Source organism: Gymnogyps californianus, chromosome 11 (genome assembly GCF_018139145.2).
Source record: "Gymnogyps californianus isolate 813 chromosome 11, ASM1813914v2, whole genome shotgun sequence".
Classification (NCBI taxonomy): domain Eukaryota; kingdom Metazoa; phylum Chordata; class Aves; order Accipitriformes; family Cathartidae; genus Gymnogyps; species Gymnogyps californianus.
Window position 1 is genome coordinate 6,695,431 of NC_059481.1, and position 25,537 is coordinate 6,720,967.

At 38.5% G+C, this 25,537-nt stretch overlaps 1 protein-coding gene across 1 annotated transcript in view; it reads left to right on the top strand.

Annotated features, from left to right (window-relative positions):
* Positions 1–25,537, top strand: part of TRPM1 (transient receptor potential cation channel subfamily M member 1) — a 91,365-nt gene that overhangs the window by 25,520 nt on the left and 40,308 nt on the right. The window contains exons 2-7 of the mRNA XM_050903494.1: positions 16,470–16,549; positions 17,366–17,561; positions 18,768–18,981; positions 20,765–20,889; positions 21,583–21,754; positions 24,192–24,366. Of these exons, the coding sequence (XP_050759451.1) occupies positions 16,470–16,549; positions 17,366–17,561; positions 18,768–18,981; positions 20,765–20,889; positions 21,583–21,754; positions 24,192–24,366 (962 nt within the window). The remainder of the gene's footprint in view (positions 1–16,469; positions 16,550–17,365; positions 17,562–18,767; positions 18,982–20,764; positions 20,890–21,582; positions 21,755–24,191; positions 24,367–25,537) is intronic.

Here is a 25,537-nt window from a genome sequence, read left to right on the forward strand (position 1 = left end):
AAACCATCAAATTTATTTTACAATCCTGTCCACCTAAAAGCACTCATTCCCTGCATAAGAAGCAGTATATTTTTTTACAGGAACTCGGTATTTTCAGTGGATTGTAGATTGGGAACTTATACAAAGGAAAGAGTGAGGGGAACATATTTTTTACTGCTGCTGCACTGCGTGGTTTCATCAGATCCTACTTAAGGTCATAATAAATTTGCTGGGGATAATAGCCGGTACTTCAAACTAGGCAGATAATTCCATTGCACATCCAAACCCATTTTGTGCAGAGATTATCAAATTTCAATAAATGTAGCTTGCTTTATAGGAATCAGATTGGGAACTAAGCCATTTCTCACCACTTCTGTTCATGGGTTATACTGTTAATTGATTGTACTTTAAGGCTTTTGAGTTGTTGTTTCTATTAGCTGTTCAACACCCAGAATGCCTGGGTAATTCTTCACTGGTATTAAGAGGATTATGATCATTTTGTTATCAAACTATTTCTTCTTTGGGGTTGCTTTTTGGCTTTTATGAACTCAGGCTTTATTGGCGCCCTAGAGGCTACAGTCAGTGCTTTGTTTTAGCCCACAATGCAGTAAGGTAGGTGACAGCCCTACTTTCTCTGGACCACAGCCACCTCACCAGCATGTTCTGTGTTGCAGTGAGACCTTGGGCTCAGAAGAGGAAAAAAATCAAGTGTTACTCCTGAACAAAAACGATACTGGCTTTTGGTGAGGATATTGTTCTGCCTTGGTTGTTTTGTCACTGACTTCAATGCTTTGTTTGAGCTTACCAGATCATTTCATGTAAGCCTTTCATTTGTGCTCAGGTAGTGTGTATCTGGACCAAATGCTAGCTGCTGCCTCCAAGCAAAAAGGAGAATAACCAGAGCCAGAGACACTTTGAATCTCGTTCACCCATTCAGTCTTGCAGAGTGACCATAGCCCAAGACACTAAGATACTCTTCTCTTCCAATGTTTTGTCCTTGAGTTTTTCAAATAGTCCATTTAGTTGCAGATTTGATAGTAGCATCAGGTGATATGTGTTGTACCAGAATCTGTTGGGACATGCGCTTTTAAAAATGATTAATTTTTTGAATAATTAAGAGACTTGTAGTTAAAGGGTTGCTTTTGTCTTTTCATATGTGCTACTGTTTCATGTGTTCTTTGTGGCCAATCAAAGCATTGCAGTGAATGGTCATGAATTTTGCCGCTACAAAACAGTATTATTAGGATGGTTATGAATAAATAACCCTATTACATTTTCATGTGAACAAGCTTGTCATGAGCAATCCAGCCTTTCATCTTTATCCATTCCTGACTGAATCTCAGCTAGCTTATTTTTCCTCACAGGCAGATCGCTGTCACGTCATTTCTCATCTATTCTGACGTCCATATCTGTGACATTTGTATTAACGCTCATCACAAGTTTCAGTAGTTCAATAGTGTTGCATTCTGTGAAATCGTAGTCATTGGTTCAAGATTTAATTCAGCCATGAAAAAATATGGGATTCTTTGAGCTGCATTTTGTCTCAGTTATAACAGGCTTGGCTTGTAAGTAGCATTCGGTTCCTCTCAAATGTCAAAACTCAGGTCCCAAGGGGATTTTGGTACTGTTTTTTGTGGTTCCCCCACCACCCCCTTCTTCAACGTTGTCTTAATTATGTCATAATTTAATTATTGTTCACTCCTTTATGACTTTCGCGTTTATTGTTTACTGGGACATTTCAAATTTGGATTTGGTCTGATAATGACTGTGAGGAAGATTACAATATATTCCCTAGGCATTTTGCGATTAGTCTAGCTCAGTTCCTACTCATGTACAATTTTGTATATAGTTTTGCAGAAAAAATCTAAAACATTGCATCTTTTTACACTGCATTTTGGCATTTCAAAGTTCAGCTCCCACATTTGCTATCCATAAATTTTACTTTTGATATATGAATGCACTAGTCTCTACATGACATGGCTTGTTAGATCTTACAGAATGCTACATAAACAGTGCAGAAGAAGAAAACGAGGAGAAAAATATTTCCTTTGAACTAGGTGAATTAATTTGCTTTTATTAGGGGAGTAGTTTCAAGACCAGTAAGCATCTGAAAAGATAGGTTGATCTGTCTGTCTTTGTATTGATTTCATTGATATAGGCACATTTGGGAGAGACCAGCAAATGCATCAGGTCACAGAAGTGTAAGGTATTTTATCTTTTTGTTAGGAAAATGCTATTAGCTGCATTCAGTAAGTGAGCTATCAAACATGCCAGCCAAAACTTACCACTTGGAAAAACAGTTACATTTACTGAGTTTCAATTATTCATACATAAATATAACTGATTACCCAGGTACTAGATTTGCAGCAGTTGTAATAAAACCGTAACAACTTGTTACTTTTTGAAGATAAGGAAGTTGTTTGCTATCAGTGAAGCAAGCATATTTTATTTTGGCGGTGGGAGTAATAAGGCCATGTGTTGACAGTGAAGGATGTAAATAAAGCTTTTTTTGGCATGGACTAATGCCTCTATATTGTATGTGAAGATATTGTTTAAATCGATAAAACCAAATTTATGGGTTCTTCATTCCTGCTTGCTCACTGCAAGCATGTGGGTACTGAGTACCATCGGAAACCAAGGGAATTTTTTTCTGGGACAGTCACAGTGAGGGCAGCAGAGAGATGCATATCTTTATCCCTTTCCTTCACAGTGCATTTGTATCAAGCCATGTCACAAAACAAACTCCAAGTGCTGTGAGCCTTCCCATAGTATGAGTGCAGGCATCCGTGAAAACCATCTTTTGTGTAGTGGCATTTTCTCTGAGAATGTAATTTTTTTCACTCATGTGTGTTATTCCTTTGAACTCTGAATGAGCACTTTGGCTGAACTTGACGTAATTATATATTTGGAATTAAATGCCAGTGATTTCTTCCTCTTACCGTGCAGAATTTTGTCATAGGCATTTCAGATGGTAAGCACAGCAGACAGTAAGCTGTTTGCCCTTGACAACAGAAGTGCATGTTTATTAGGTTTTTAGGCAACGTGGTTAAGGTTTATTTTACACACACTGTGTTTAAGTCCCTTTGTTTTTACATGGCTGTTCCCCCGGAACATGCTAGTTAATGCCTATTATATTATATAATTAGTATATTATCATTCTATTTTTATATATATAGAATGACATATTGTGTTATCTGAACTACTCTTCAGAACATTCTCGTCAGAGTGTAGGCTTCCTGACAAGCTTTGGTTTTGCTTAAAATACCCAGTCTGAAATTACTGTTTTTCAAAATTTTCAAAACTTGTTCTTTATTTGTAATAGCAAGTGAGAAAAATGTTCTTATTGCTTGTAGAGGGGGGCTTTGATCTCACTCACCTTAAACTGAACACTTTAACAGCTACATTTTTTTTCCTTTTGGGTAGATGCACATGGCTTCGTTATCCTTCATCAGTCTCATTACTTAAACGGAGGTGCCAGAGCAGTTGCAGTGTTGTAGAAGGAATATGCTGGCAGGCTTGCAGGCTTATCAAATTTCCGTTAAGGGAAGAGTCAGCAAAACTTGCATTTGATTTAAAAAATACTGTACTTTCTCAGGTGTACATTTCTGTCATCGCAGTTTGAGCTAACAAGTGGAAGAACAAAACGCACAGGCCTGATGTTTCCAATATTGATTCTTAAAATGTGTCCTGTCTTCCAAAGGGTAGGCTGGCGATTGCATAATGGCTGGCGAAGGAGAACTCATTCACGAGCAAAAAGGAAATCGTTCCTTTTTAACTTCTGTTGTTATAGAGAGCCTAGCCAAAGAAACATACCACACTGCATGTCTGAGTTCCATTTTCAGAAGGGAGTTAAGTGCCCAAATCACTTTTTTTGCATAGATTTTCTGGCTTATATAGCTCTGATAATATTTCTTGCAGTTTGTCCAATAGGTCAACTTTTTCTAGTTCAGAGAGTACACCATGTTCCAGATAGAAGAGGCATCCATAAAGGCCACTATGTCTGAAATCTGGTTTTCACTGGAAAAAGAAACATCTGTTGACTTTATCACATGTCCTCCATTTCTATGGTCGGCTTTCAAGAATGGTGGGTAGTGGCTTTGATACAATCCGTTTGCTTGAACAGGTTATCAGACAGCTTCTGCAACAACTGGAACTTAAGCTAGATGTGATCTCCAAGGTCAGAACTAGCAACATGATTTTGAAAGCACAGAAAAAGAAATTTATGCAACTGTGTAGTATACTTGTGATATGCCCTGTTTCAGTGTCTGTTGAATACATTGATCGAAAGTGTCTCATTAAATTTAGTGAACTTTGGATGAAGGCTTCAAGTAAAAAGTTCCCTAAATGAAGGAATGTTCTGTATTTCCATTGTTAATGGAGTGCTGCGCCCCGCAACAGACTTAGTTGCTTACTTTCTTTGACTTTGTGCTCTCTTACTAGTGTCTTGCCTTCTTCAAAATTTACTGTTTCCTCAAACAGAAATGAAGTCCAAAATTTGTTTGGCATTGTAGTTTTCCAGAGGTGTGTCTAATTCTTCCATACCTCATTGCTGTTTGTCAGCAGGAACTTTGTCTCATTAGGAGGAGCAGGGTCTGGTTCTAAACCAAAGCTGTTTCAGCTGCATGCTTTGGCATTTAAGGCAGGACAGAAGTTGAAATGATGTCTGCAAAATACTTCTTTGCCAATCACAAATGGGTATGTGTTCAGTACATTGGAGGTCAGATACAGGAACAGTGAAACAAGATTAGAGTCTAGCAGGCTACTTGTCTGTACAGTGCCGTGCATCAGAAGCAGGGAGTTAGACTGCCTTTAGCTCTAGATGGTATGATCCTTAGATGTGATTCTAGATGTCATCGTTACCTATTGCGTTATGTTGGCAGCTGGCACAGCAAGGCAAGGTAGATATTTGAAAGTTAGAGCAGAAAAAAGAACTACCTGCAACACACTGTGTCCTTTGCTATTGGTAGTTTTAAAGTATGAGAAGATGCAAAAGCAGCCCTTTGCACCAAAGGAATTAAATTGACAAAAGCAACAGGGTATGAAAATGCATGTGATATGTAAAGTTACAAAATAAATGGCTTATTTACGACTTCAGCTGTTTTAGTACAGCATTTTGCCCAACTTCAAATTGTTCTAAAAAGGATTAGATATAATTAATCCTGTATGACCTCCTTTTTTCTTCTTTTCAAAGAATGTAGAGCTGTACATCTAATGAGGACCCCTGAAAGGACTATTATGTCCAATTGTCTCAATTATGCAAATAACGTTGATATTTTAGCAGAAGGGAGGGGATACTTCAAATTAAAAGTTTCAGCTCTTGCTTTAGGGTTTCTGCAGTGCCGGCATTTTTACAGTAAGTACATCCACTGTTTGAAGAGAGGAAAGGAGGTTTAAACAAATTGGAGATTTGGGCACTATCAAAGTAGATTTGTTGTGCCTTGTTCCACCATGAGATGAAAATACCCTCTGGGCAGGGCGATGGGTCATGAGACTTCTAAAGGATTACCTTCAAAGGGAGTCATGAGATTGGTTTGAACAAAGAAGCTGCTCACATGCTTATCATATGAGATTCTCTTCTTAAAGTGGTGGAAACCCATCTCCTTGGGAATTCTCATGAACTTCAGAGAGACTGGAAGTCCTAACAGTAAGATGAATGAGAAATCTGAACAATAAACAGAAAGATGGGACAGAAGCTCAGAGTTAAATGCAGTTTATTTATTCTAAATGTAATTCATCTTTCCAAACTCTGAAACACTTCCAGTGACCAGCAGGTAGGACATGATTTTAAATGATTTTTCGTTTCATTCCTGATCATCTTCTGCTTTGCTACCTTTTTTAGCATCGATATGCATAACTGAAATTTGCGCTGAAGAGCTGTATAGTGACCTATGATTGATTGGAGGAAGACAATTCAGTTGAAATGACAGTATTCTGGTTAGACTACTTCCTAGATGTCTCATTTATTTTGAAAGACGTGAAACCTGAAGTACTAATTGCAAGAAGACAAAATGAGTTTTCAAGTCCAAAAAAGGTGTCTCGAAACATTTCAAAATCAGAAAATTGCTTGGGTATGACTGTAATAAGATGTAGAAATGCTGGCAAAGAGAGATTAGGTGAAAACATATCTTACATATTTCAGTGTTTTGAATGCTAGTTTAGAGCTACCTCTGCAGCAAATGGGGATGGAGTTCTGGGGTTTTTTTTGTTTTGTAGGTTGGGACTTTGCTTCGTTTTGGGGTTGTTTTCAGTTTTCAGAATTAGCCAGTAATACTTTCTGGAGTTCACTTTTGGCAACAAGCCTTCTGATAAGCAAGCCTCTTTCTGTGTGTTTGTTTCCAATTGAGTTTATCAAGATCCGATGGTAGGTCAGGTATTATGGAAGTCTTAGAACAGAAAAGAACAGAACACCATTTATGGTGTTTTTTCCTTACCCCAGTGAGGGTTGCCAGTAAAGGGGGTTTCCCAGTGAAAGACTTAAAACAAACATCAGCAGCCCCATCACATTTGTATCAACAATGCTGCTGTTTTCATTCGAAGTAATGCGTTTCTGCCATAAAGTATATTGGGCTCCGTGATGAGAAGTCTCTATGAGAACTCCCTCACCAAGATCCAACTTACATGTGATCTCTGAGTATTCACGTACCAATCTTTCAAATGATTGAGGAGCCAGGGAAGCTCAGTTTTGGCCCTTGTTACCCCCTAGCTCTTCAAATCACAGCTGCAAAGAATGATGCTCCCATCCATTCTTCTGTCATTCCTACCCCTTCTGCTGTAGTGCAGTTGGGGTCTTGAGGAGGGACATCTCAGAGTAACAGTAGCTCCAAGAGGGCATATCCTTGTATTCCCCTATCGAGCCGGAGGCAGCCATGAACACAGTTTCTGGCCTGTCGAGTCTCCTTTAACTCCCCTAATTCAGGCTACAAAATTTTTCTTCCCCATTTTTGATAATGGATTAAATCCAGTAAACTGAAACCTTTATCATAATTTTTCCCCACTATCATTTTAATTCAAATGGTAGACTGTGGCTAACATTTTAAGCCAACTATGTTAATGAGTTATTCATAATATTTGACAACTGTAAATGATACTGTATATCAGTACAGCCAGAGTATTTCCTTTGTTGTGTTTCCTGGATTGTATTATGATCTGTTGAAGCTAGGTGTATTCTTCTGTCTCTTTAGAGAAGAACAATGTGTTGCACACCATGAAAAAAAAGTCTAGGAACATGGCTGGAGATACTGTTTTCTGGTTCTATGGCACCTATTAATTCTTTTCACTCACAGCTTTGAGGGTTTTTAGATGCATAAGGACCGAAAAGAAGATTGACCAAATTTTCTGAAAACTGTTTTTATCTATAAACTCATTTGAAATCTCCCATTGCCCTCACCCTTTGTAATTATTTCAGTCCTGAAGTACTCGAGTTTTCAGAAAGTTCCCAATGAATGTTGGCAACTCTCAGGTGTATATAATACAATATTTCAAACATACGTATTTAGCGTCTCCAGGAAATAATTTAACCCTTGAGTTCCAGTGCTTTCATAATGATTTCTAAAAGATTATAAGGAATAATTTTGTGCAAACCCTGCAGCCCAAGAGTTAAATTAGCTGGAAGTTCTTTCTTTTTTGAAAATGACAGAAAGCAGCAGGGTATAAAATGCAGCTGATTGTGGCATATTCTGTTAAAGCTAAAGTACATATTAGCTAATGCCTGGAAAAGAATTGCTTTACTGAGAGTAAAATTAGCCACAGCAAGTTGCAAATTTTCAACAGCTCAAACTGTTTAACAGAATTCTACTTGGAGAATCTTGCTTTCAGGAAAACTGTATGTACTGCAGACTAACATTAATTTCTTAAGGGACAGATTGGCTAACTAGTATATTACATATATATTTGCAAAAAGTGCATATTTACAGAAAGCAGAAAAGGGAAGTAAATATGTTATCTTTTCTCAAAATATGTATTTGTTTAGCATTTCCAAATTTTAGAGACTTCTGAGATATGCATATGTTGTATTATATTGTAAATATAGAAATTTTACTTCGTAGAAATTTTAAAGTGTGTTTTATTAACATGCCTAACAGTATGCCTTAAATAGTGGCTATCTTTCAGCACACTTTAAAAATGTCAATATAAATTCTCCAAGCCTACCTGTTCAGTGCGCTCTGCACTTCAAGTAGTACTAATTAGAACTGTACATTTAGAACAAACTCTCATAGATAAGTAATATCTCACACAACATGTAGTCATTCTCTTAAAATGTTTTTCATTCATGGTTTGCCCTATTTCTAAAAGAAAAAATGATTATAAGGTCTCAAACCATACTATTACATCATGTATGAAAAATCAGCATGTTTGACTGGCTTATCAGAAGTTTTATAGATGTTACCTCTGAACTAGTAACTTGTAACCTCTTACATCAAAGAAGTGCTTATATTTTTAACCTATTTTCCAAACAGCATATTTTTGATAATTCCTACTCTAATTGTCATTATTCTTAATAATGTGGACTTGAATGACCCACATCTCTCTCAGATAGAGGCAATATTCTAGTCCAATTCAATGTTTTTTGCATCTGCATCACTAGTGCAGGTTAGTCTTTGTTTGCATGCATAATTAACATCTATTGACACAGTCTTCTAAACCACAAATAACCAGGAGAATTAAGCACGTGGGTAGTTTTAGTTAGAACTATTCATAGGCTTAGTTTTGTAATGAGGGAAGTACCTTGTTACATTGGTTATGATTTCATAAGTATTGATGAATTTCACAAAGGAAGATCTGCTGTTGAGCAGACCTAATAGCGTTTTTCTATTTCAGGTCAGAATAGCCTGTATTAAAGGCTAATAGTTAAGAGTAGTTTAAGAGAAATATCCCACATGCATATAATCTGGAAGCATCCTGGCTTCCTTTAAAACCGTATCTAGAAAGAGTCTTTATGTTAGGCAGGGCAGGTAATTGTTACAGTACAAAAATAATTCCTGAGCCTTGTAAGAGCTAGATACCAGGGTCATCTTCCATCTTCAAATAAGAATTATTAACAAATTATCTTATAGAAGAAACTAGTAATTACCAGAGTACTTTGGCTAGCATCATGTTAGAGACTGTTTCCTGTCTCTCCCTGCTATATTGGGCCTCTTGAGAATGGTTACTTGTAGGCAGGGATGACTCCACTACCCATAGATAAAGTTGCTCAACACTTCCCATCCTAGCATCTTGGTTTGTGTTTGTTATAACTCTGCCACTTATTAAGATCTTGGAGTAAAACTGGCTATATGGAGTGTCCGCAGGCTGAAGGTTTTTTTGGGGGAAAAAAATCAAAACAGATCTCAGAAAGGAGGCTAAGTACAGATACATATTTGTGTTCTTCATCTCCCTAGCATCTAGAACAGAAGGGCTAAAGACAGGAGGAGGATTTGGCAAGTTAATAACAGAACTGAAATAGGTAACAAATGGAGTTTATACATTATTGTTAACATTTCTTAGAAAATCTCTTCCCTGAAATTTGGTACAGTAAGGGATGGGGCTGAGCTGTCGCAGGAATGGCTTTTGCTACCTTAAAATGTGGTAGCTGTCATGTGTAACCTGCTCAGTGAGTTTCTTTCTACATTTCACGCAAAAAAAATTTTCTCCATTGCAGAACTACACAAGGTATGTTCTCTGCAGGCAAGCACTGAGCCAAGCTGTACTGTGGTATGCTCTAAATGGTTGTTTAGTTGCTTTATTTTGGTTGCACTAGCTATATAGTTATATTAATGCTGAGCTGTGCCCAAGCAGCTGTGCCTGCCTCTCAGTAGGGTGCTTGAGCTCATCCAACACACGTTACTAATGTGCCTCCATGGACTTTGTGCTGGAGCTGGGTATATCCAGCCATGTCAGAGCAAGCCAGGTCTGCTGTGCTGTTGAGGCTATAGCTGTTTTTCACGTCTCTAAGCCTGTGAGGAAGAGCTGTGTATCTGTAAGAGATGCAGCAGAATTGTGTTAACTTTGAAAAGAGAGCTTGTTACTTCCTTTTGTAGGCTGTGTCCCTAAGTTAATGAATGTGAAGAGAAAATTATTCCTCTTGTTTCAGCGGATGTTTGCTGCGTGCCTCACCAGCAGGCCAGGAACACAAAGCATAATGAAGGCATGAAAGCTCATTACAGCTCTCTGTGCAATGCAGTACTACTTACTGGTTTCCACATCATCAGCAGGAGTGATTTCTGGCCTCCATTTGAAATAACAATATTGCTTACTGACACTGCCATACTGCCTGTTGTGTGTTAGTCTCAACCACAGAGCAAATGGTTCCCTGACAAGGTTGCTACAAGAGCATGGGTTCAAACTGAACCATATGAAAAATACAGCAGGATGAGAATAAGAATTGTCTTGAGGAAATAGTCTTTTATTTGAAAGAGTCTTACAACTGTTACAAATCCCTTCTTGATGCTATACTTATTAGCAAACAATATAAGAGATCCTCTTCCTATTGGATATTGTTTGGTACTTCATATTCTAATAATTGTAAAACTATTATCAGTTGTACAAAAAACTGTTTTTGATATAACTCATGCAAACTAGGGTTTTGGAAATTTAGTTTAGATTCTCAGGTTGTCACCGTGTTCTGTAGTTGGGGACATTGTTCATGGCTCTGGCTCCCTAGTGACATAACACAAATTTGAAATAGCATTATGGTTTTATGCACTGTATTTCTTAGCAATGACCAACTTAAAATCTTAACCAGTTCATGAGTGGCTACAAAATTGGCTATTAACATTCATCACATAGTTTGGAGTATTTTTCTGCAGGCAAGAACACTGTTATTGGGAGGACAATTGTTCTGGGTAGAACTAATCACCTGAAAGGTTGATTAATTGGGCACTTGGAAAAACTATTCCTTCAAAGTGAAGAATGATGGATAGTGTAATTGGGATGTTGCATTTAAAGGCAGCACAAAATAGAAATCTTTCTAGTATCAGTTTTTAAGTTCCACATAACAGGGATTCTGCTGATATAATGATTTCTTTTCTTTTTTCTCCCAATTGTTTATTGGGCAGAGTTCTTACTTGTTTTCTCTCAAGTAACAGCAACTGAATGTGATTACCTACATGGCATTTACAAAAGTCCGTGGACTTGTTTACACGGTAAATGGACTTGGGCACACACCATGCCCATGCTCACGGTATGAATTTTGTTCCAGCTCCAGATTACTTCTTTCTCTCACTGTCTCATCAAAGCAAACATCTCTTTGCTCAAATCTGGCATAAATATCCTAGTTTAATTCTGTAGAGCATTCTAATTAAATAATTGGGCAACACAGTTGAGATTTGACTTCCCTGGTGATACCACCTTTTGCAGCATACTGCAAGCTAAAGGAGGATTACCAAGAAATGTTGGTAAGATGGTGTGAACAGGGTTACAGTGTTTCCATAAATGAGAGTAATCAATCCACATCTTAACAAGATGTTGGTGCAAGTAATTTGTATTATTCCACACATGTCAGCTCTGCTGCCCAGCCAACTCCATTTTTGTATTATTCTGTGCTTGATTTAGCCTGAAGAGCTTTGTCAAACCCTGTGTTGTGCATGACACACATTCATTTGGTCCCCTGCCTACTCACCCATTGCATCCGTGTGCCAGGCACTGTCTGCTGCGTCTAATCTCTGTACGTGGCTCCATGCACCAAGCACTGCTGTTTGCATGCCCACTTGTCTGCTGACCAGCTGTGCCTGGTCCAGGCAAAGCCTCACTGGAGTGCAGCAGCTGGGGAGCGTGTGCTCTTTAGTAGGGCTCTGGGTGCCAAAGAGCTGTCCTACAGTGGATACTCTCCGGTTGCAAGATAATGCCAAAGCCCCATCCCATCCTGTAACCAAGTCAAGCATGCCAAGCCATCCAGCAAAGACGTGTCCCTGTTGCATGGAGCATCTCTCTTTGGGGATCATGGCAGTTGAGGGGGCTCACTACATTGGCTTTAGGTCTGGTTGAGTTTGGGCTTTGGATGTGCTCCAACAACACTACGAGACTCATCCCTGACCCCCTTTCATCCCCCAAATTCTTTCACTTCTTTTGGTGGTAGTTTTATCATTATGATTATTCACAGACACTAAATACTGCTGCTATCCTGCAGAGGTATATGACAACTGAAATTCACAGCTTCTGGTGGCACAATGGCGTGTAAGTTTGTAGCATGACGTTTCCAGTGGCTTTGCTCTCCTGTGTCAATTCCCACCCTGGATTTTCACCAGAGGTGCATTGGTCCAGAGCCCGCCTGCTGCTCTTGCATTAAGCTGCATTGAAACAGAGCTGCGGGCTCTGTTTTGGTACAGCCTGAAATTCAGGCCCAGTACTTGTTCATTGAATGGGTGGTTATATATGAAGTGAAATACATAAAATTTAATGTTAATTTAGCAGCAAACTGGAATTGTCTGTATGTGGTGGTGAGAGAAAATTTTCAGTTACTGCATGTCTGCAGCCCTAGATATACGTGTTACTCAGCAAATAGTGTAGTTCATTTGTGATAGTCAAAGGACAACTGGTCTTTGTAGAACTAGTTCTTGTGTTTATTAATGGCTGTGTTAGAAAGGTGACTATTTGTGTAGGGTCTTGAGTCTGTTAACTCATGATTTACAAATCAACGACACTGATTTGCGTTCCTTTCTGCAGGAGGACACCTTCTTTTAATGCTAAAGAGAACTAACAAATCCGTAAAGTGGAATAATATAAACCCAGTATTAATTAATACTATTTCTCAGCAACATATTGATTTCTAGGCTGAAAACCAAGAATTAGCAGTGGTTTTTTGTTTTGTTTTTATCATAATTTAGGAGACCCGTTGACAGTTTTCATAAAGGAGAACAAATATGCCACTGAACATCTGAAATGTGTTTTTTCAAAATTAGATTCTGATTAGTACATTCAGGATTTGCAATAATAAACAGGTTTGAACTTCACTACTGTCGACAAGTTGGGATGTTGCTTTTTTTTGTGTTTCTTAGAGGTGAATGGAAAATGTGCAGTGTTTTTTAGTGCCATAATCTTGCTGGCAGAAACTATTTGTCAGCCTAATGCTCCCACTGGCTGTTGGTCTGAAAACTGTAGCAGATCTGTCATAGTCCTTTAACAATTCATCCATTCCAAGGCTGTTAAAAAGCACTTATTTTTTTCAAACTCACAAGAAACAGTATGCATACTTAAATTTTTCCTCAAGAAACCAAGTAAATTTCAATCCAGAGAGAGAAATGTATAGAATCTGTATCAAATAAGTGAGGAAAGTGCCCGTTTTCTGACAGTGAATGTTTTTGCTCAAGTATTTGCACTGGATTATAATGAAGCTTTGGTTAAGCAGATTAAATAGACAAAAGCAGTGAAACTTCAAAGGCTGACCAAATGTGCTGAGGTTTTATTTCCCCGGTCTGTAAAGCCTGCTTTTGCCTTCCTCTCATTAGCACAGAAAAATAAGCCAGTAGAGCATAATGTGTTGTCCAACTGTAGTGCCTATAGTAACTGATTTCTAACAGCGTTTTTAGGTGTGAGTATGTAAGGTTTTTTTCAATGTAGCAGTAGATAATAGACCTCCTATGAGAGGGGTTTTTGAACGACTGCACAGCTGAGAGCTCAGCTGTAAAACCCATGTTTTTACATGAAGCATACAAAATAGCAAAGGAAACTCTGTTTCTTTGGTAAGCTATGAGGGATAAGGTAAAGCAGTACTCAATGACATAGTGTAAAAATCCAAGTTGTTTGAATATTTCTAGCTTGCATTTTCCAGTATTCTCTACAGAACAGTTAAATGCGCAGCATCTGTTACCATTTATATTTTGAAGAGTGTTTCCTGCACTGTGGGATTGATTTGGGCATTTGTGTCACTCAGTCAAGGAGTTATCAGAGACCACACAGAAGTCTAAAATTTTATTTGGGGAAAAAAGTGAATATGTTTAAAATATGTAAAATAATAATAATAAAACCTAAATTAATTAAAAACTAATTAAAATGAAAATATATAATTTTTAAAGTAGATAAATTACGTAACCTCTGTAACAGGTTCCTGTTAAGCTCATTTTATAACATTAAAGGTCATAAACTAGTACGGTGTATATAAGCACAAGTAACAACATTGGACATAGTTGTAAAACAGCAGTGAATTTGGGCACTGTGTGGTTTTGGATTAATTTTGAAAAACTAGTGTAATTCCAATCAAATAGACTATTTTTGGTGCTCTGAATATTTTGAACAGCCTGAATACCTGTGAATTAGCAAAATCTGGTTCTGAACAGGTAAACGGCATTTGTTTGATGTAACCACCCACCTCTGCATAGCACAGAGCCTGGTGGATCTCCCTGTCTTGGGTGTTTTCTTCTGTACTTTTCTAGAACTGCACCTCAATAACTAGACTCTGGTGCTATAAAACTAAAGCATGTTCTGAGCTCTGTTTCTAATAATACTATTGCTAAAACTTGTCATCTTGTAAAAGCCTTGCCAGAAAGCATATGAAAAGAACCTTTTAAATATTTTTGGGAACAAAGGCTTTTTAGGTTCATTTGAAGAAGGAATGTATGGAGTCGAAACAGGAAAGCTGACCAAGTCACATGGCCTTTAGATATTAAATTTAACACTCTCTTCCTTCAAAATTTACTACATAATCAAGCTCTTCATGCTAAATGCCTGAAATACGTGTCTTGTCATTCAGGAAGCAAGTAACGCTGTAAGCTACATGAAGTTTTGTCTAATGAGTTCTTAACTCTTGCTTGCTCTGTGGTGCTATGAGCTCCTAAACAACTCCTTTTAAAATGGAATGAGGTGGTTCTGCCGTGGTAAATCAGTAAGTATATTAGAGTGGAGAGCAAATGTGCAGGATCTCCCAGACCACTGACCGTCAAGGCATTCTGGCTCAGAGGCACCTGAAAGAGGCAAACATTTATGTACCTGGACAGATTATGGACAGCTTTTTCATGAAGGTAGAAGCTTGGGTTTGCAACTTACTTGCAATTATTTGCAATGAGGGAACTTCAAGTAGTCTTCTATTATTTCAGACATATTGGAGGAAACTAAGAAGCCAGACAGGAACTAACAAGTCAACAAACAAAGGAACTTCAGAGACAGCTCTTGCCTCACACAAGAAAAAAAGATGACCTACCACACCCTCTATTCATCATGCTGTAGCCTGTGCAGCACTTAGGGGGCTAGTCCAGTCTCGAAGCTATTACCAGACAGGCTGGCAGAGCATTCATCTGACAGAAATCTGCAGTTGACTTTCTTAAGTCAGGAAATCAGCAGGGTTTTTAGTTCTTTCTCTAGAAAAGGCCCATTTGTTTTGTTGAAAATGCCCTGGAAGTTTTCGTGTCATTTTTAGCTTTTGTCTCTGCAAAAATTTAATTTCACTTCCACAGAGGAAACTAAAGCAAAACATACAACATTTGCTTGCTACTTGAAAAATTAATTAAGATGCAATTCCCTAATTCAAACTCAGAAGAAGCGGCTTTTATCAGAAAGGCAAAGTTATCAGTGTCATCAAATTGTGAGTGTTTTTAACATTTTTCATTCCTTTAAAATTAAAAGGCTGCTTTTGAGTTCACTTTTTTAAGTTCACCACTAAATGTTGGTTTATTTTTGCAATCATGATGATACTTTGCCTTCTTGATGGTTGCAGGGACAGAGAAGGCCTGGGGTCTGCAAGTAAGAAACTATGGGAAACTCTGGCCTGCAGCTATTTCTGAACTCTCCCTTCAGTGTTCCCAAACTCAACTGGACTACACTTCTGCAACAGACTTTCTAACCGCATTGGGCAGATCTATGATTTTGTTCTAGCTTGCCTACACATCGTTGTTTTTAAAATGGCTGTGAGCTTGGTCTAATTTCTCGTTTGCAAACACAGTGTAATAAGCCAACACAATTTTATTTTGTCTTCAAGGTTGTTTTCCTCCTCCTGTTTCACAGATACTGAAGGGTTTTGTACTTTTGCTGTCAAATGTTCTTTCAGTTTAAGGAACGCCTCCTCCTGAGACACACCTCGTTAAGAGTAAGATGCCTTAGGAATGACTGGAACTTGATTTACAACAGGAAAAAATGATTTTGAGAAGACTGTTCATCAAGCAGGGAAAGTTTGTGGGAAGCAATTTCTACATACAAAGAACAATACTGAAGTATTATTTGGAGTAAATACTATTAATCTATTTATGTCACAATTTATGCTGTTTTTCTGTACTACTTTGAGTCCATTTTCTGTTTACTAAAGTAGGAAGAAGCAGCTGCATTTTTGGGTAGACCTTCAGATAAACATTGTAACTTCAAGACCAGCATCTTTGTGCATAAAGGTTTTTACACACATTCGAGGTCTGAATTTTATCCAAGTCATGGAAAGTTCACATCACCATCTTGCTTCATGAGTAGATGTATCTGGTGTTTAAAAGTGATTAAATTAATTCAGTGCTTGTTTTTAAAAACAATAGATGAAAATAGAAGGTAAATCTGCCACACAGAAATATTTCAGTACGTTCTTATTTTTTCTCCCTTTTAAGGGTCAAAAGGCTTGGATAGAGAAGACCTTTTCAAAAAGAGAATGCATCTATGTAATTGCCAACAACAAAGACGTTAGCAGGTAACATCTGAAATTTTTGTTTTGGCCAACAGAAAAGGTTAATACTGAAGAAACTGGACTTGACTTGGATTTAGACATGTGAAACTGAGATCGAGTTTACTCACTGCCCTTAAAGGGAGATGACAGGACATGCTTGCATTCGAATCCGTACAGAGCCATGGGATATGTCATACAGAGATGATAAGGCTGGGCAGCAGGAGAGGCAGTGAGTTGTTGGTTCCTAGCTTTGCAAACCAGAGCATAAATTCATGCTGAATTCTGAAAGCAAGGGTGCAAAAATGTGCATTGTGAAGCAAGTGGCACCATTCTTCACAGTTGGTATGACACTACCAGTAACAATACTATAGAGGGGGACTGGAATTCTTAGTCCAAATATTAGTATTACTGCTACTGCATGGGCTAGCTAAATTGTGGTCTAGCTTGTTTGGATAATGTAACAGTTTATGTCACATGCTGGCTGTCAGCTCTGAGTAAGAAACAGATGGTCACTGCTCCTGTTCTGCATTCTTCCTCCTTCCCTGTCCTAGAGGGAAAGCCTGGAACAGCTTTCCAGTGTATAACAGAAGTGAAGTGAAATTTTTTATCTTTGCTTGTTAAGAAACACCTGTGGGCTGGTAATTCTGGCATATGTGTGTCTGCAAATACAACAGATATGACCTAGAAGAGGTGTTTCTATGATTCATGTAGAGCAAGGCATGGTCAGTTGAAAATGTAATTTCTGTGGGGGTTTTTTTGTTTGTTTTGTTTTTTTTTTTTTAATCACTATACAATATTGAAGATACTGTAATCAAAGTCGCTTCAAATTTTAACTTACAGGTGCTGCTGTGGCCAGCTCATTAACCAACATGCTCCACCTCCTCCAAGTGTAACAGCTAATAAAAATGGAGAAGAAACAAAGCAAGTGGAGGCTCAGCCAGAGAAATGGTCCGTCAGTAAACACACCCAAACATACCCAACTGATGCCTATGGAAACCTTGAATTCCAGGGAGGAGGACATTCAAATAAGGCCATGGTAAGGAGCATAGGCTACTCTAAGATATTCATCTGGTATTGTTAGCTTAATAGATAAGTGTCAGGATTCCAGCTCACTCAGTGCTTAATCCTTTGAATTCAAAGGAGGTCTCTCTGCTGTCTCAGGAAGGTGTGGACAAGATGCTCAGAAAGAGACAGAGAGAGAAAAGGCAAGAGAAAAATAATGCCTATTTAGGAAGCACCTTATAATGTCTTGATGAAACAGTTTCATTGAAGTTACTGTCAGTAAATACCAGCTAAGGAGGCAGCTGCATGTATTAATGCCCAAGATTCCATCTGTTTGTTTTAGATTTGTGGGCCAAATAACCCAGCATGGATACAGATTTTTTCCTAAGGTTTGAAATCTAATAAAAATAGAAATTAATCTTGCCTTCCTGAATGACGGAGGCCTGACAGAGCTGGAAAATGGACTGTTGACTTTTCTTAGTAGTAGAAGTAACAGCAAGTCAAACTTCTGCAAAAAATCTCTTTCTGTTTTGCCTCTCTTCTGAACAAATCCAAACCTAGATTTGTTTCTTTGCCCATTTGCTTTCTTATCTCACTGCTGAGACTGCCACTCGAGACAACCACACTGCAAAAACTTGTCCAAAATGTATGGGAGAGGTTGGTAGTTTTTGTTAGTGGTGGTTTGTTTTTAAAGCAGAAATAAACACGAGTTTATTTCATAGTTTTCTTTGACAGAATTTAAAAAGAAATCACAATGGTGGAACTAAACTGAGAAGAATGCAAATCACTGCTTCAGAGGCAGAAATATGTACATCAACAGTGAATGGGATAAAATGTAACATAAGCCTCCTATTTCTTATGAAGGTCATTGGTTCTCTTTGGCAGTCAAACCAGAGGTTTTAGGAACAATACAAAACACCTTCCAGTCATTTTAAATAGCTGGCTTCCAGCAATGCAGATTTGTAATAAGAGTTTAGGATCACTCGCTTGCAGTCAGTTTTGCAGGTGAAGAGAGGAAAGTGGTGCTTTTAAAATTCATGAAGTGAATGGTAGATTCTCAGGAGCGAAGTGAAAGATTTCAACCTGTTTTTTCTAATCATAAGCAGCAGAGAAATTTAATAATGTGTTGCTTAAAAATTGTAAAACTCTTTCTTCAAGATGGAAGGCACCATTCTTTACTCAGTCAATAGACAATTTACAGAGCAGATGGGATGATAATATTACACATTGCTCTTTGCAGTATATCCGTGTGTCATATGACACTAAACCAGATTCTCTGCTGCATCTCATGGTGAAAGACTGGCAACTGGAACTGCCCAAACTCTTAATCTCAGTCCATGGAGGCCTCCAGAACTTTGAAATGCAACCTAAATTAAAGCAAGTATTTGGAAAAGGTCTGATAAAGGCTGCCATGACCACAGGAGCTTGGATTTTCACTGGAGGTGTTAGTACAGGTAAGCAATTACCAGCACTTTTAGTTTACTTAAGAATTCAGTGATGTTCATTCACTAATCTTTCCTACAGGCAGAAGATTTAAGTCTACATGAATGAGTCATTAGCCACTAGACCAAAAAAGGAGCATTGTAATCATTTGTGTTAATCTCCTACCCAGCCCAGACCATAAGATTTTCCTGGGTCAGTATCGATTTGCATTACTCGGTGTTTCCCCTGAAAAAAACTTTCATCCTTGGTTTCAGTAGCAAGGAATCTACCACTAGTTATAATACTTTTTTTTCAGTGGTTGGTTATCCTTGTAGTTAAGAAATCTACTCCAAATTTGCCTAGCTTTAGCTTCTTACTGGTTTTTTTGTACAAAGATCTTTCTGTTACTAAAAGTATATTTCCTGAGCATGTTTTCATACACAGCTCTTTGTGAAACTGCACAGGCTGAGTTCCATAAAACTCTCACACTAAGCATGTTTTCCAGTCCTTCAGTCATTATCACATCTCTGCTTTGAACTCTCTCTAGTTTTTTAACAGCCTTGAATTTTGGACACTGCAATTTTTGAGACAGTGCTTGGTGAAGCTTTTAATCCCTGAAGTAAAACAGGCTTTCTGCTTCCATTTGACACTTCCCTGTTCATGCAGCCAAGGACTGAGTTAGTCTTCAGGCTGTGTGATCTCTCTGAGAGTTAGTGATCAACTGATAATCCACCTTAAATGCCATGTCCCTGAGTCACTGTCTCCATAGAATCACCCACCACCACACATGCACACGGTCTGTCTTGTAATTATATAAGATATTTGTTCTTAAATGAATGGCTGTAAATTAGCAATCTTGAAACACAAACCTGAAGTCAGTTGTAAATGTCTCTACTTGAAGACGTTGCAATCTCCTGTTTGCATTTTCCTCCGGTCTTCTGGCCACCTGAAACAGTTTTATGTTTCTGTGTTTCCTTTTCGACCATATCTAAAACATCAGTTGTACAGCAACTCCACATAACTCCACATAACTCCACCAGGAGGTTTTTGGCACTGTTGCAGGATTCTGTCAAAAAAACGGTGTCTGATACAATGTCCAAAATTTGAAAGACTTTGAAAAATAGCTGTTTTGATGATTCCCTATATATTGTTACATTTTGAGACCAGTTGGTTTCTAATTAATTTCGTTTATGCTAATATCAGTTCTGAGTGATCTTCAAAAAACAATCAGATGCAAACTTTCACTATAATATTTCTGTAACAATATCTTTACTTAGCTGAAATAAATCTTTATATCAAGTTATTTCTCAGAAAACTATGTAAGATAATTAATTCCTTCGACTTCCATTTTGCAACAAAGGTCTAATGTCTTTAAGGGAAGGTGATGATTGCTATTCAGAATAATTTTTAAGTGAAAAAATATTTCTAGGATAACTGTAGGGTTGCGTTTTTTGCTTACTCAGACCCTAGTGATAGCATTCTGTATGTGTTTAGCATTGTGTACAATGAATAATAGATTTCCAGACAATGGTACAGATTACACTGTAGCAAGTTAAGTAACTGGGCAAGTCTTTCAAAGACTTCATTGAATCCAGAACAAGGATGTGAGAAGGCAATAGGATTTACATGCAACTATTACAAAATAAAAGCATGGGTTTGTCTGCATTGCATGTTCTATTATAAAGTAGAGATACCAGTTTAGTAGTGAAAGCAATCCAGAAAAGCAGGTAGCTCCGTGAGAAGCAAGAAGAAAATTCTGTTCTTTAGTGATCTCTCAAAAGTGCCAAGAATGAATTAAATTAATTGTACCTATAGGTGTCATTCGTCATGTGGGAGATGCCTTGAAAGATCATTCTTCCAAATCCAGAGGACGAATATGTGCCATAGGAATTGCACCGTGGGGCATTGTAGAAAACAAGGAAGATTTGATAGGAAAAGATGTAAGTCTTTAAGGAAACTCCTGTGTAATTAGCAATGTCAGCTGTGTAACAAAATACACTGTTCATCTTTTTGGAGTATTAATACTTTCACTGTTTCTAAAGCATGCCTAAGAGCTGAAATTGAACAAGTTCTTGAAGAAAAGCTGTTGTTTGTTTGTCAGGTTGTCAGGTATCACCTCAAAGTAAATGTGGAGCTGGTGAGGTTTCCATTGCTTTCAATAGTAGAGACCTCTCTGTGGTGAGAGTTTTAGGTCCTAACTTGAGTGTGGCATGCTGAGATTTCTATAAATCATGTAAGGGCCTTTATGTGTACAAGGCTGGCGTTTATTGTAGATGGGTACTCTGCAGTGGCATATTAATTACTAGGAACTCCAAATGAGAATGTATTTTCTAATGCAGTAAGAGGATTATGTAAGACAGTGTGTGATCAAGGACAGTACGTTAATGAGCTTAGGGGAGCACGCAGGAGAGTGCACAGATGTGACTGTCATCCTCCAAAGAAAACACTGCTGTGAAGAGTTCAAGTTTTGAATGTAAAAGCAAGCTCCATTTCTAATTCTCCTCTATTTTTGGTTATAAAGGCCTGGTTGATTTGTTTCCTCATAAGGCATGTGCTTCTGTTGGGCGGTGGGGGGGACTTTCACCTTTACTTCTTAGTTCTAATCTAGGTGCATCTATCCTTTTGACACACAGGTAACACGGGTTTACCAAACAATGTCAAACCCTCTAAGTAAGCTCTCTGTGCTCAACAGCTCCCATACCCACTTCATTCTGGCAGACAATGGTACGCTAGGTAAATATGGAGCTGAAGTAAAGTTACGACGTCAGTTGGAAAAACACATTTCCCTCCAGAAAATTAACACACGTAAGTACAGTGGGGCAAACTGTAAACATAACATCTTAAAGGAAGGGAGGGAAGAAGGGTATTGAAATTAAATGCTTCTTCCAGCTCTTTCTAGCAGGAATTTGATCAGGACTGTGTGACTAAACTGGTCATGAGTGGTGAAAGAGCCCACATCTAACAGCACGGAAAACCCAGGAAAGTAAGGATTGCATAAAGGGAGGAAGAAAAGGTGACAAATAATAGTGAGGAGAAGCTTAAAAGCAGTAAGAATTTAAGGAAAGGGAAATGTAAAGAATTTGTGCGCTTCTAGCTAGAATTCATAAGCATCAGTAAATACACAGAATGGTGGGGTGATTTTGTACAGTTCCTGTTTGTAGGAATCCTGTGCAGCTCAGTGGTTTCCGATTCCAAATGCTCATACTAACATTTTATTTTCCCTTTTATATGAGTTTGTTTTATTTGAAATATCACACTCAAAATTCTTCAGTCTTCCAGATAAACTCAGCTGGGATTTTGATTTTTTAATGAAGCCATTATCAAGATCATTTCACATCAGTGCTTTCATATTTAGAGTTTTGTGCAGTTTTAAAATCTCTGCCACTTGTTACAGCCTCTCTAAAACAACTTTCTAGAATTCTTTTTGTCATTACTTAGAAAAAAATTGTTTGAAAAGACATTTTTTCATTAACATTTTTGTAGAAAAAAATTATTTCTTTAAATAAATAAAAAAGTTTAGTAGCTGTGGTTTTCCAGCAACTTTAAAAAATAAAAAAGAATAACAACCTAATTAAAAATGGTCCAAAAAAAGTTAATAGTCTTTGAATCCACACCAATTAAGAGCTACTGGAGAATAGACATCTGTTCTACCAGTTGCCTTTCTCACTTCTTACAGACGCCATTGTAAGCTGTGTAGGTCCCTATTCAGAATGACAATTGCATTGAACTCTACAAAAGTTTCTAATAGGGCTTAAGTGCTCTTATGGGTAGAGCAGAAAAATGACGTAGAGTGCCAGGTAAAGCCGAAAGGTGCAGTTAGAGATCAGCCACAAGATATCTAAACAGTCTGGAAAGTCTTTAAGTACTGCTTTTTGCCTACGGTAAGCTTAAGAAACTGAACTCACCAAAATGGTGCCACTTGCCTTTGAGTGTGGAGACAGTGTCATGCACTGTTGCCCGCAGACATTAGAAATGGCTAACGTTAGCTATGCTTTTTTCATCTTGGTCTTCTGCAGAAGTGCTAGGAGAGTTGTGACATTGTAAAAGGGAGCACTGGCTTGGAAGATAAGGAACTCAGGGCCCAGAGGCAAGATGTTCTGTATCATTTCTTTTAATACCACTGGGGCTGGGGATACTGGTTCTGATTTAAGTAGTGTTTGGTGATTTTTGTCATGAAAAGGGCAAAGGTGGGAATACACATAGGAATTAAGAGTTCTGTGAAGGGCTACAGTACACCTGCTAGTAACAACATACAGGGAGTTGTTTTGTTTCTTTTTAATCACTTCAAGCACAGGCACCTCTTCTGGAAATCTCAGCAGGAATCACTAAGGATTTCATGGACACACAGGCCGGCCCATGCTCTGTGACTCCTCCTTATCAGAGCTGGGGTATACTGACAGGAGGATGTCAGGAAGCTTCTGCTGTTATTGTGCATGGTGTTCCTGTTCTTCAGAGAGGAATGAAGGCTGAAAATATGAACTCTTTCGCGCTTTCTCAGCTGTACAAAAAAGTGCATCTTCTTTATAAAGCGCTGGTCATTTTACAGGTTAGGAACTGAATTCAAATGCTTATAACAGTGGGATTAGTCAGCCTGCAGGTAATGTTTTGTCCTTCATTTCCCCAAGTATCTTGTGACCAAGGCTACTGAGACCATGTGACCTGTGGGCTTCCCTTTGTCATCCTATGCCTGGAGATCACAGTGAGGCAGGGACAGCAAAGGGATGCTCAGCTGTCGTCTCTTCCATCGGCCAGCCATTTCAGCCTTATGATAAAGACTTTTATCTTAGGAGAAAGCGTAGGTATATGTCACCTTACTGAAGACTTTCTGTAGGTAACAATGAAGAGTTAAAAGCACCAAAGACACAGTAGCTGGGAGCCATCCAAGTAACAGTGAAGCTAATGAAGTAATAGGAGAACCATGTTAGCTGTTTTATCTGTACACTGTGTCTGTCGAAAGAGATTACAAACAGTTCACCAACACTGAGTGGAAAAAATGATCAGTATGGAGCTGATGCAAAAGCAAGGGCAAAGAGACATCTTACTCTTTTCCTTTTGGGGCTATGAAACGGCATATGGACATTTTTGCTGGTGTTGGCCATGAAATGGCCATAATTTTTCCTAACTGCTCTGGTTTGAAGTCATGCTGTAACACAGAAATCACGTCCACTCATAATATCTCAACCTCTTAAACTAAGTTTCAATGACACTGCTTTTTTTGTTTCTATTGTTCTCTTTTTTGCAGGGCTGGGACAAGGTGTTCCTGTAGTTGGGCTCATAGTGGAAGGGGGTCCCAACGTGATCTCCATTGTCTTAGAGTGTCTACGAGAAGAACCCCCTCTCCCTGTTGTGATATGTGATGGTAGTGGACGAGCATCAGATATTCTGTCATTTGCACACAAGTATTCAGAAGAAGGAGGGTAAGATTTTGAGATCTTCACCAAAGCTGTGTCTTGCTCGGGAGGACCATGTAGGACTACGTGCCTTGCTTTCATTAAAGCTTCATAAAAAAGCACCTCAGGGACAAGATGATCAGGGACTGCCTGATTCTAGCGTGTTGTGTGAATGAGCTTCATTCTCCAAGAGTGCCAGACCAGCTGAAAAAATGTTGGGCTTCTGTCGTGGTTTAACCCCAGCTGGCAACTAAGCACCACACAGCCGCTTGCTCACTCACCCCCCCACCAGGGGGATGAGGGAGAGAATCGAAAAAAAAAAAAAAAAAGTAAAACTCATGGGTTGAGATAAAGACAGTTTAATAAGACAGAAAAGGAAGGGAAAATAATAATAATAGAATATACAAAACAAGTGATGCACAGTACAATTGCTTACCACCTGCTGACGGGTGCCCAGCCAATCCCCAAGCCACCCCGAGCCATGGTGTCCCCCAGCCAACTTCCCCAGTTTATATACTGGGCATGATGTCATATGGTATGGAATACCCCTTTGGCTCGTTTGGGTCAGCTGTTCAGGCTGTGTCCCCTCCCAGCTTCTTGTGCACTCTCAGCCTCCGCCGGCAGGACAGTATGAGCTGCTCAGAAGTCCTTGACTTAGTGTAAACACTGCTTAGCAGCAACTACAACATCAGTGTGTTGACATTATTCTCATTCTAAATCCAAAACACTGCACTATACCAGCTGCTAGGAGAAAAATTAATTTTATTCCGGCTGAAACCAGAAGAGCTTCCTTCCATTCTCTTGCTATTTTTTTTGCATCTGTGATGGTTCTTCAGAGCAGTGCTGCCTGATGTCATGAACAGAGTGGAGGATGTTGTCTGGAGCATTCTGCTCCACAGCCCTCCTGGCCATTGCTCAAATGAATCTGTAAAAGTCACTCCTAATCCAAAGTTTTCTGGAATCTGTTACTTTTATGGTTGATTGTCTGCCTCTTTGGTTGATAGAAAGTATGGTTAGTTTAAAGAAGATAAAAAGCCTACACTAGCAGCGTAGAGCTCATCTGCTCTGCAGAGTATAAGATCTGTCCTGACAGATATTCGAAGTGGAAGCAGAGTATTGCATTTTTAATTTAAAATATTGCTTCTCCCAGTCAAGTAACATACATTCCCCATTGTCATTGTTAATATCAGGATTTTAT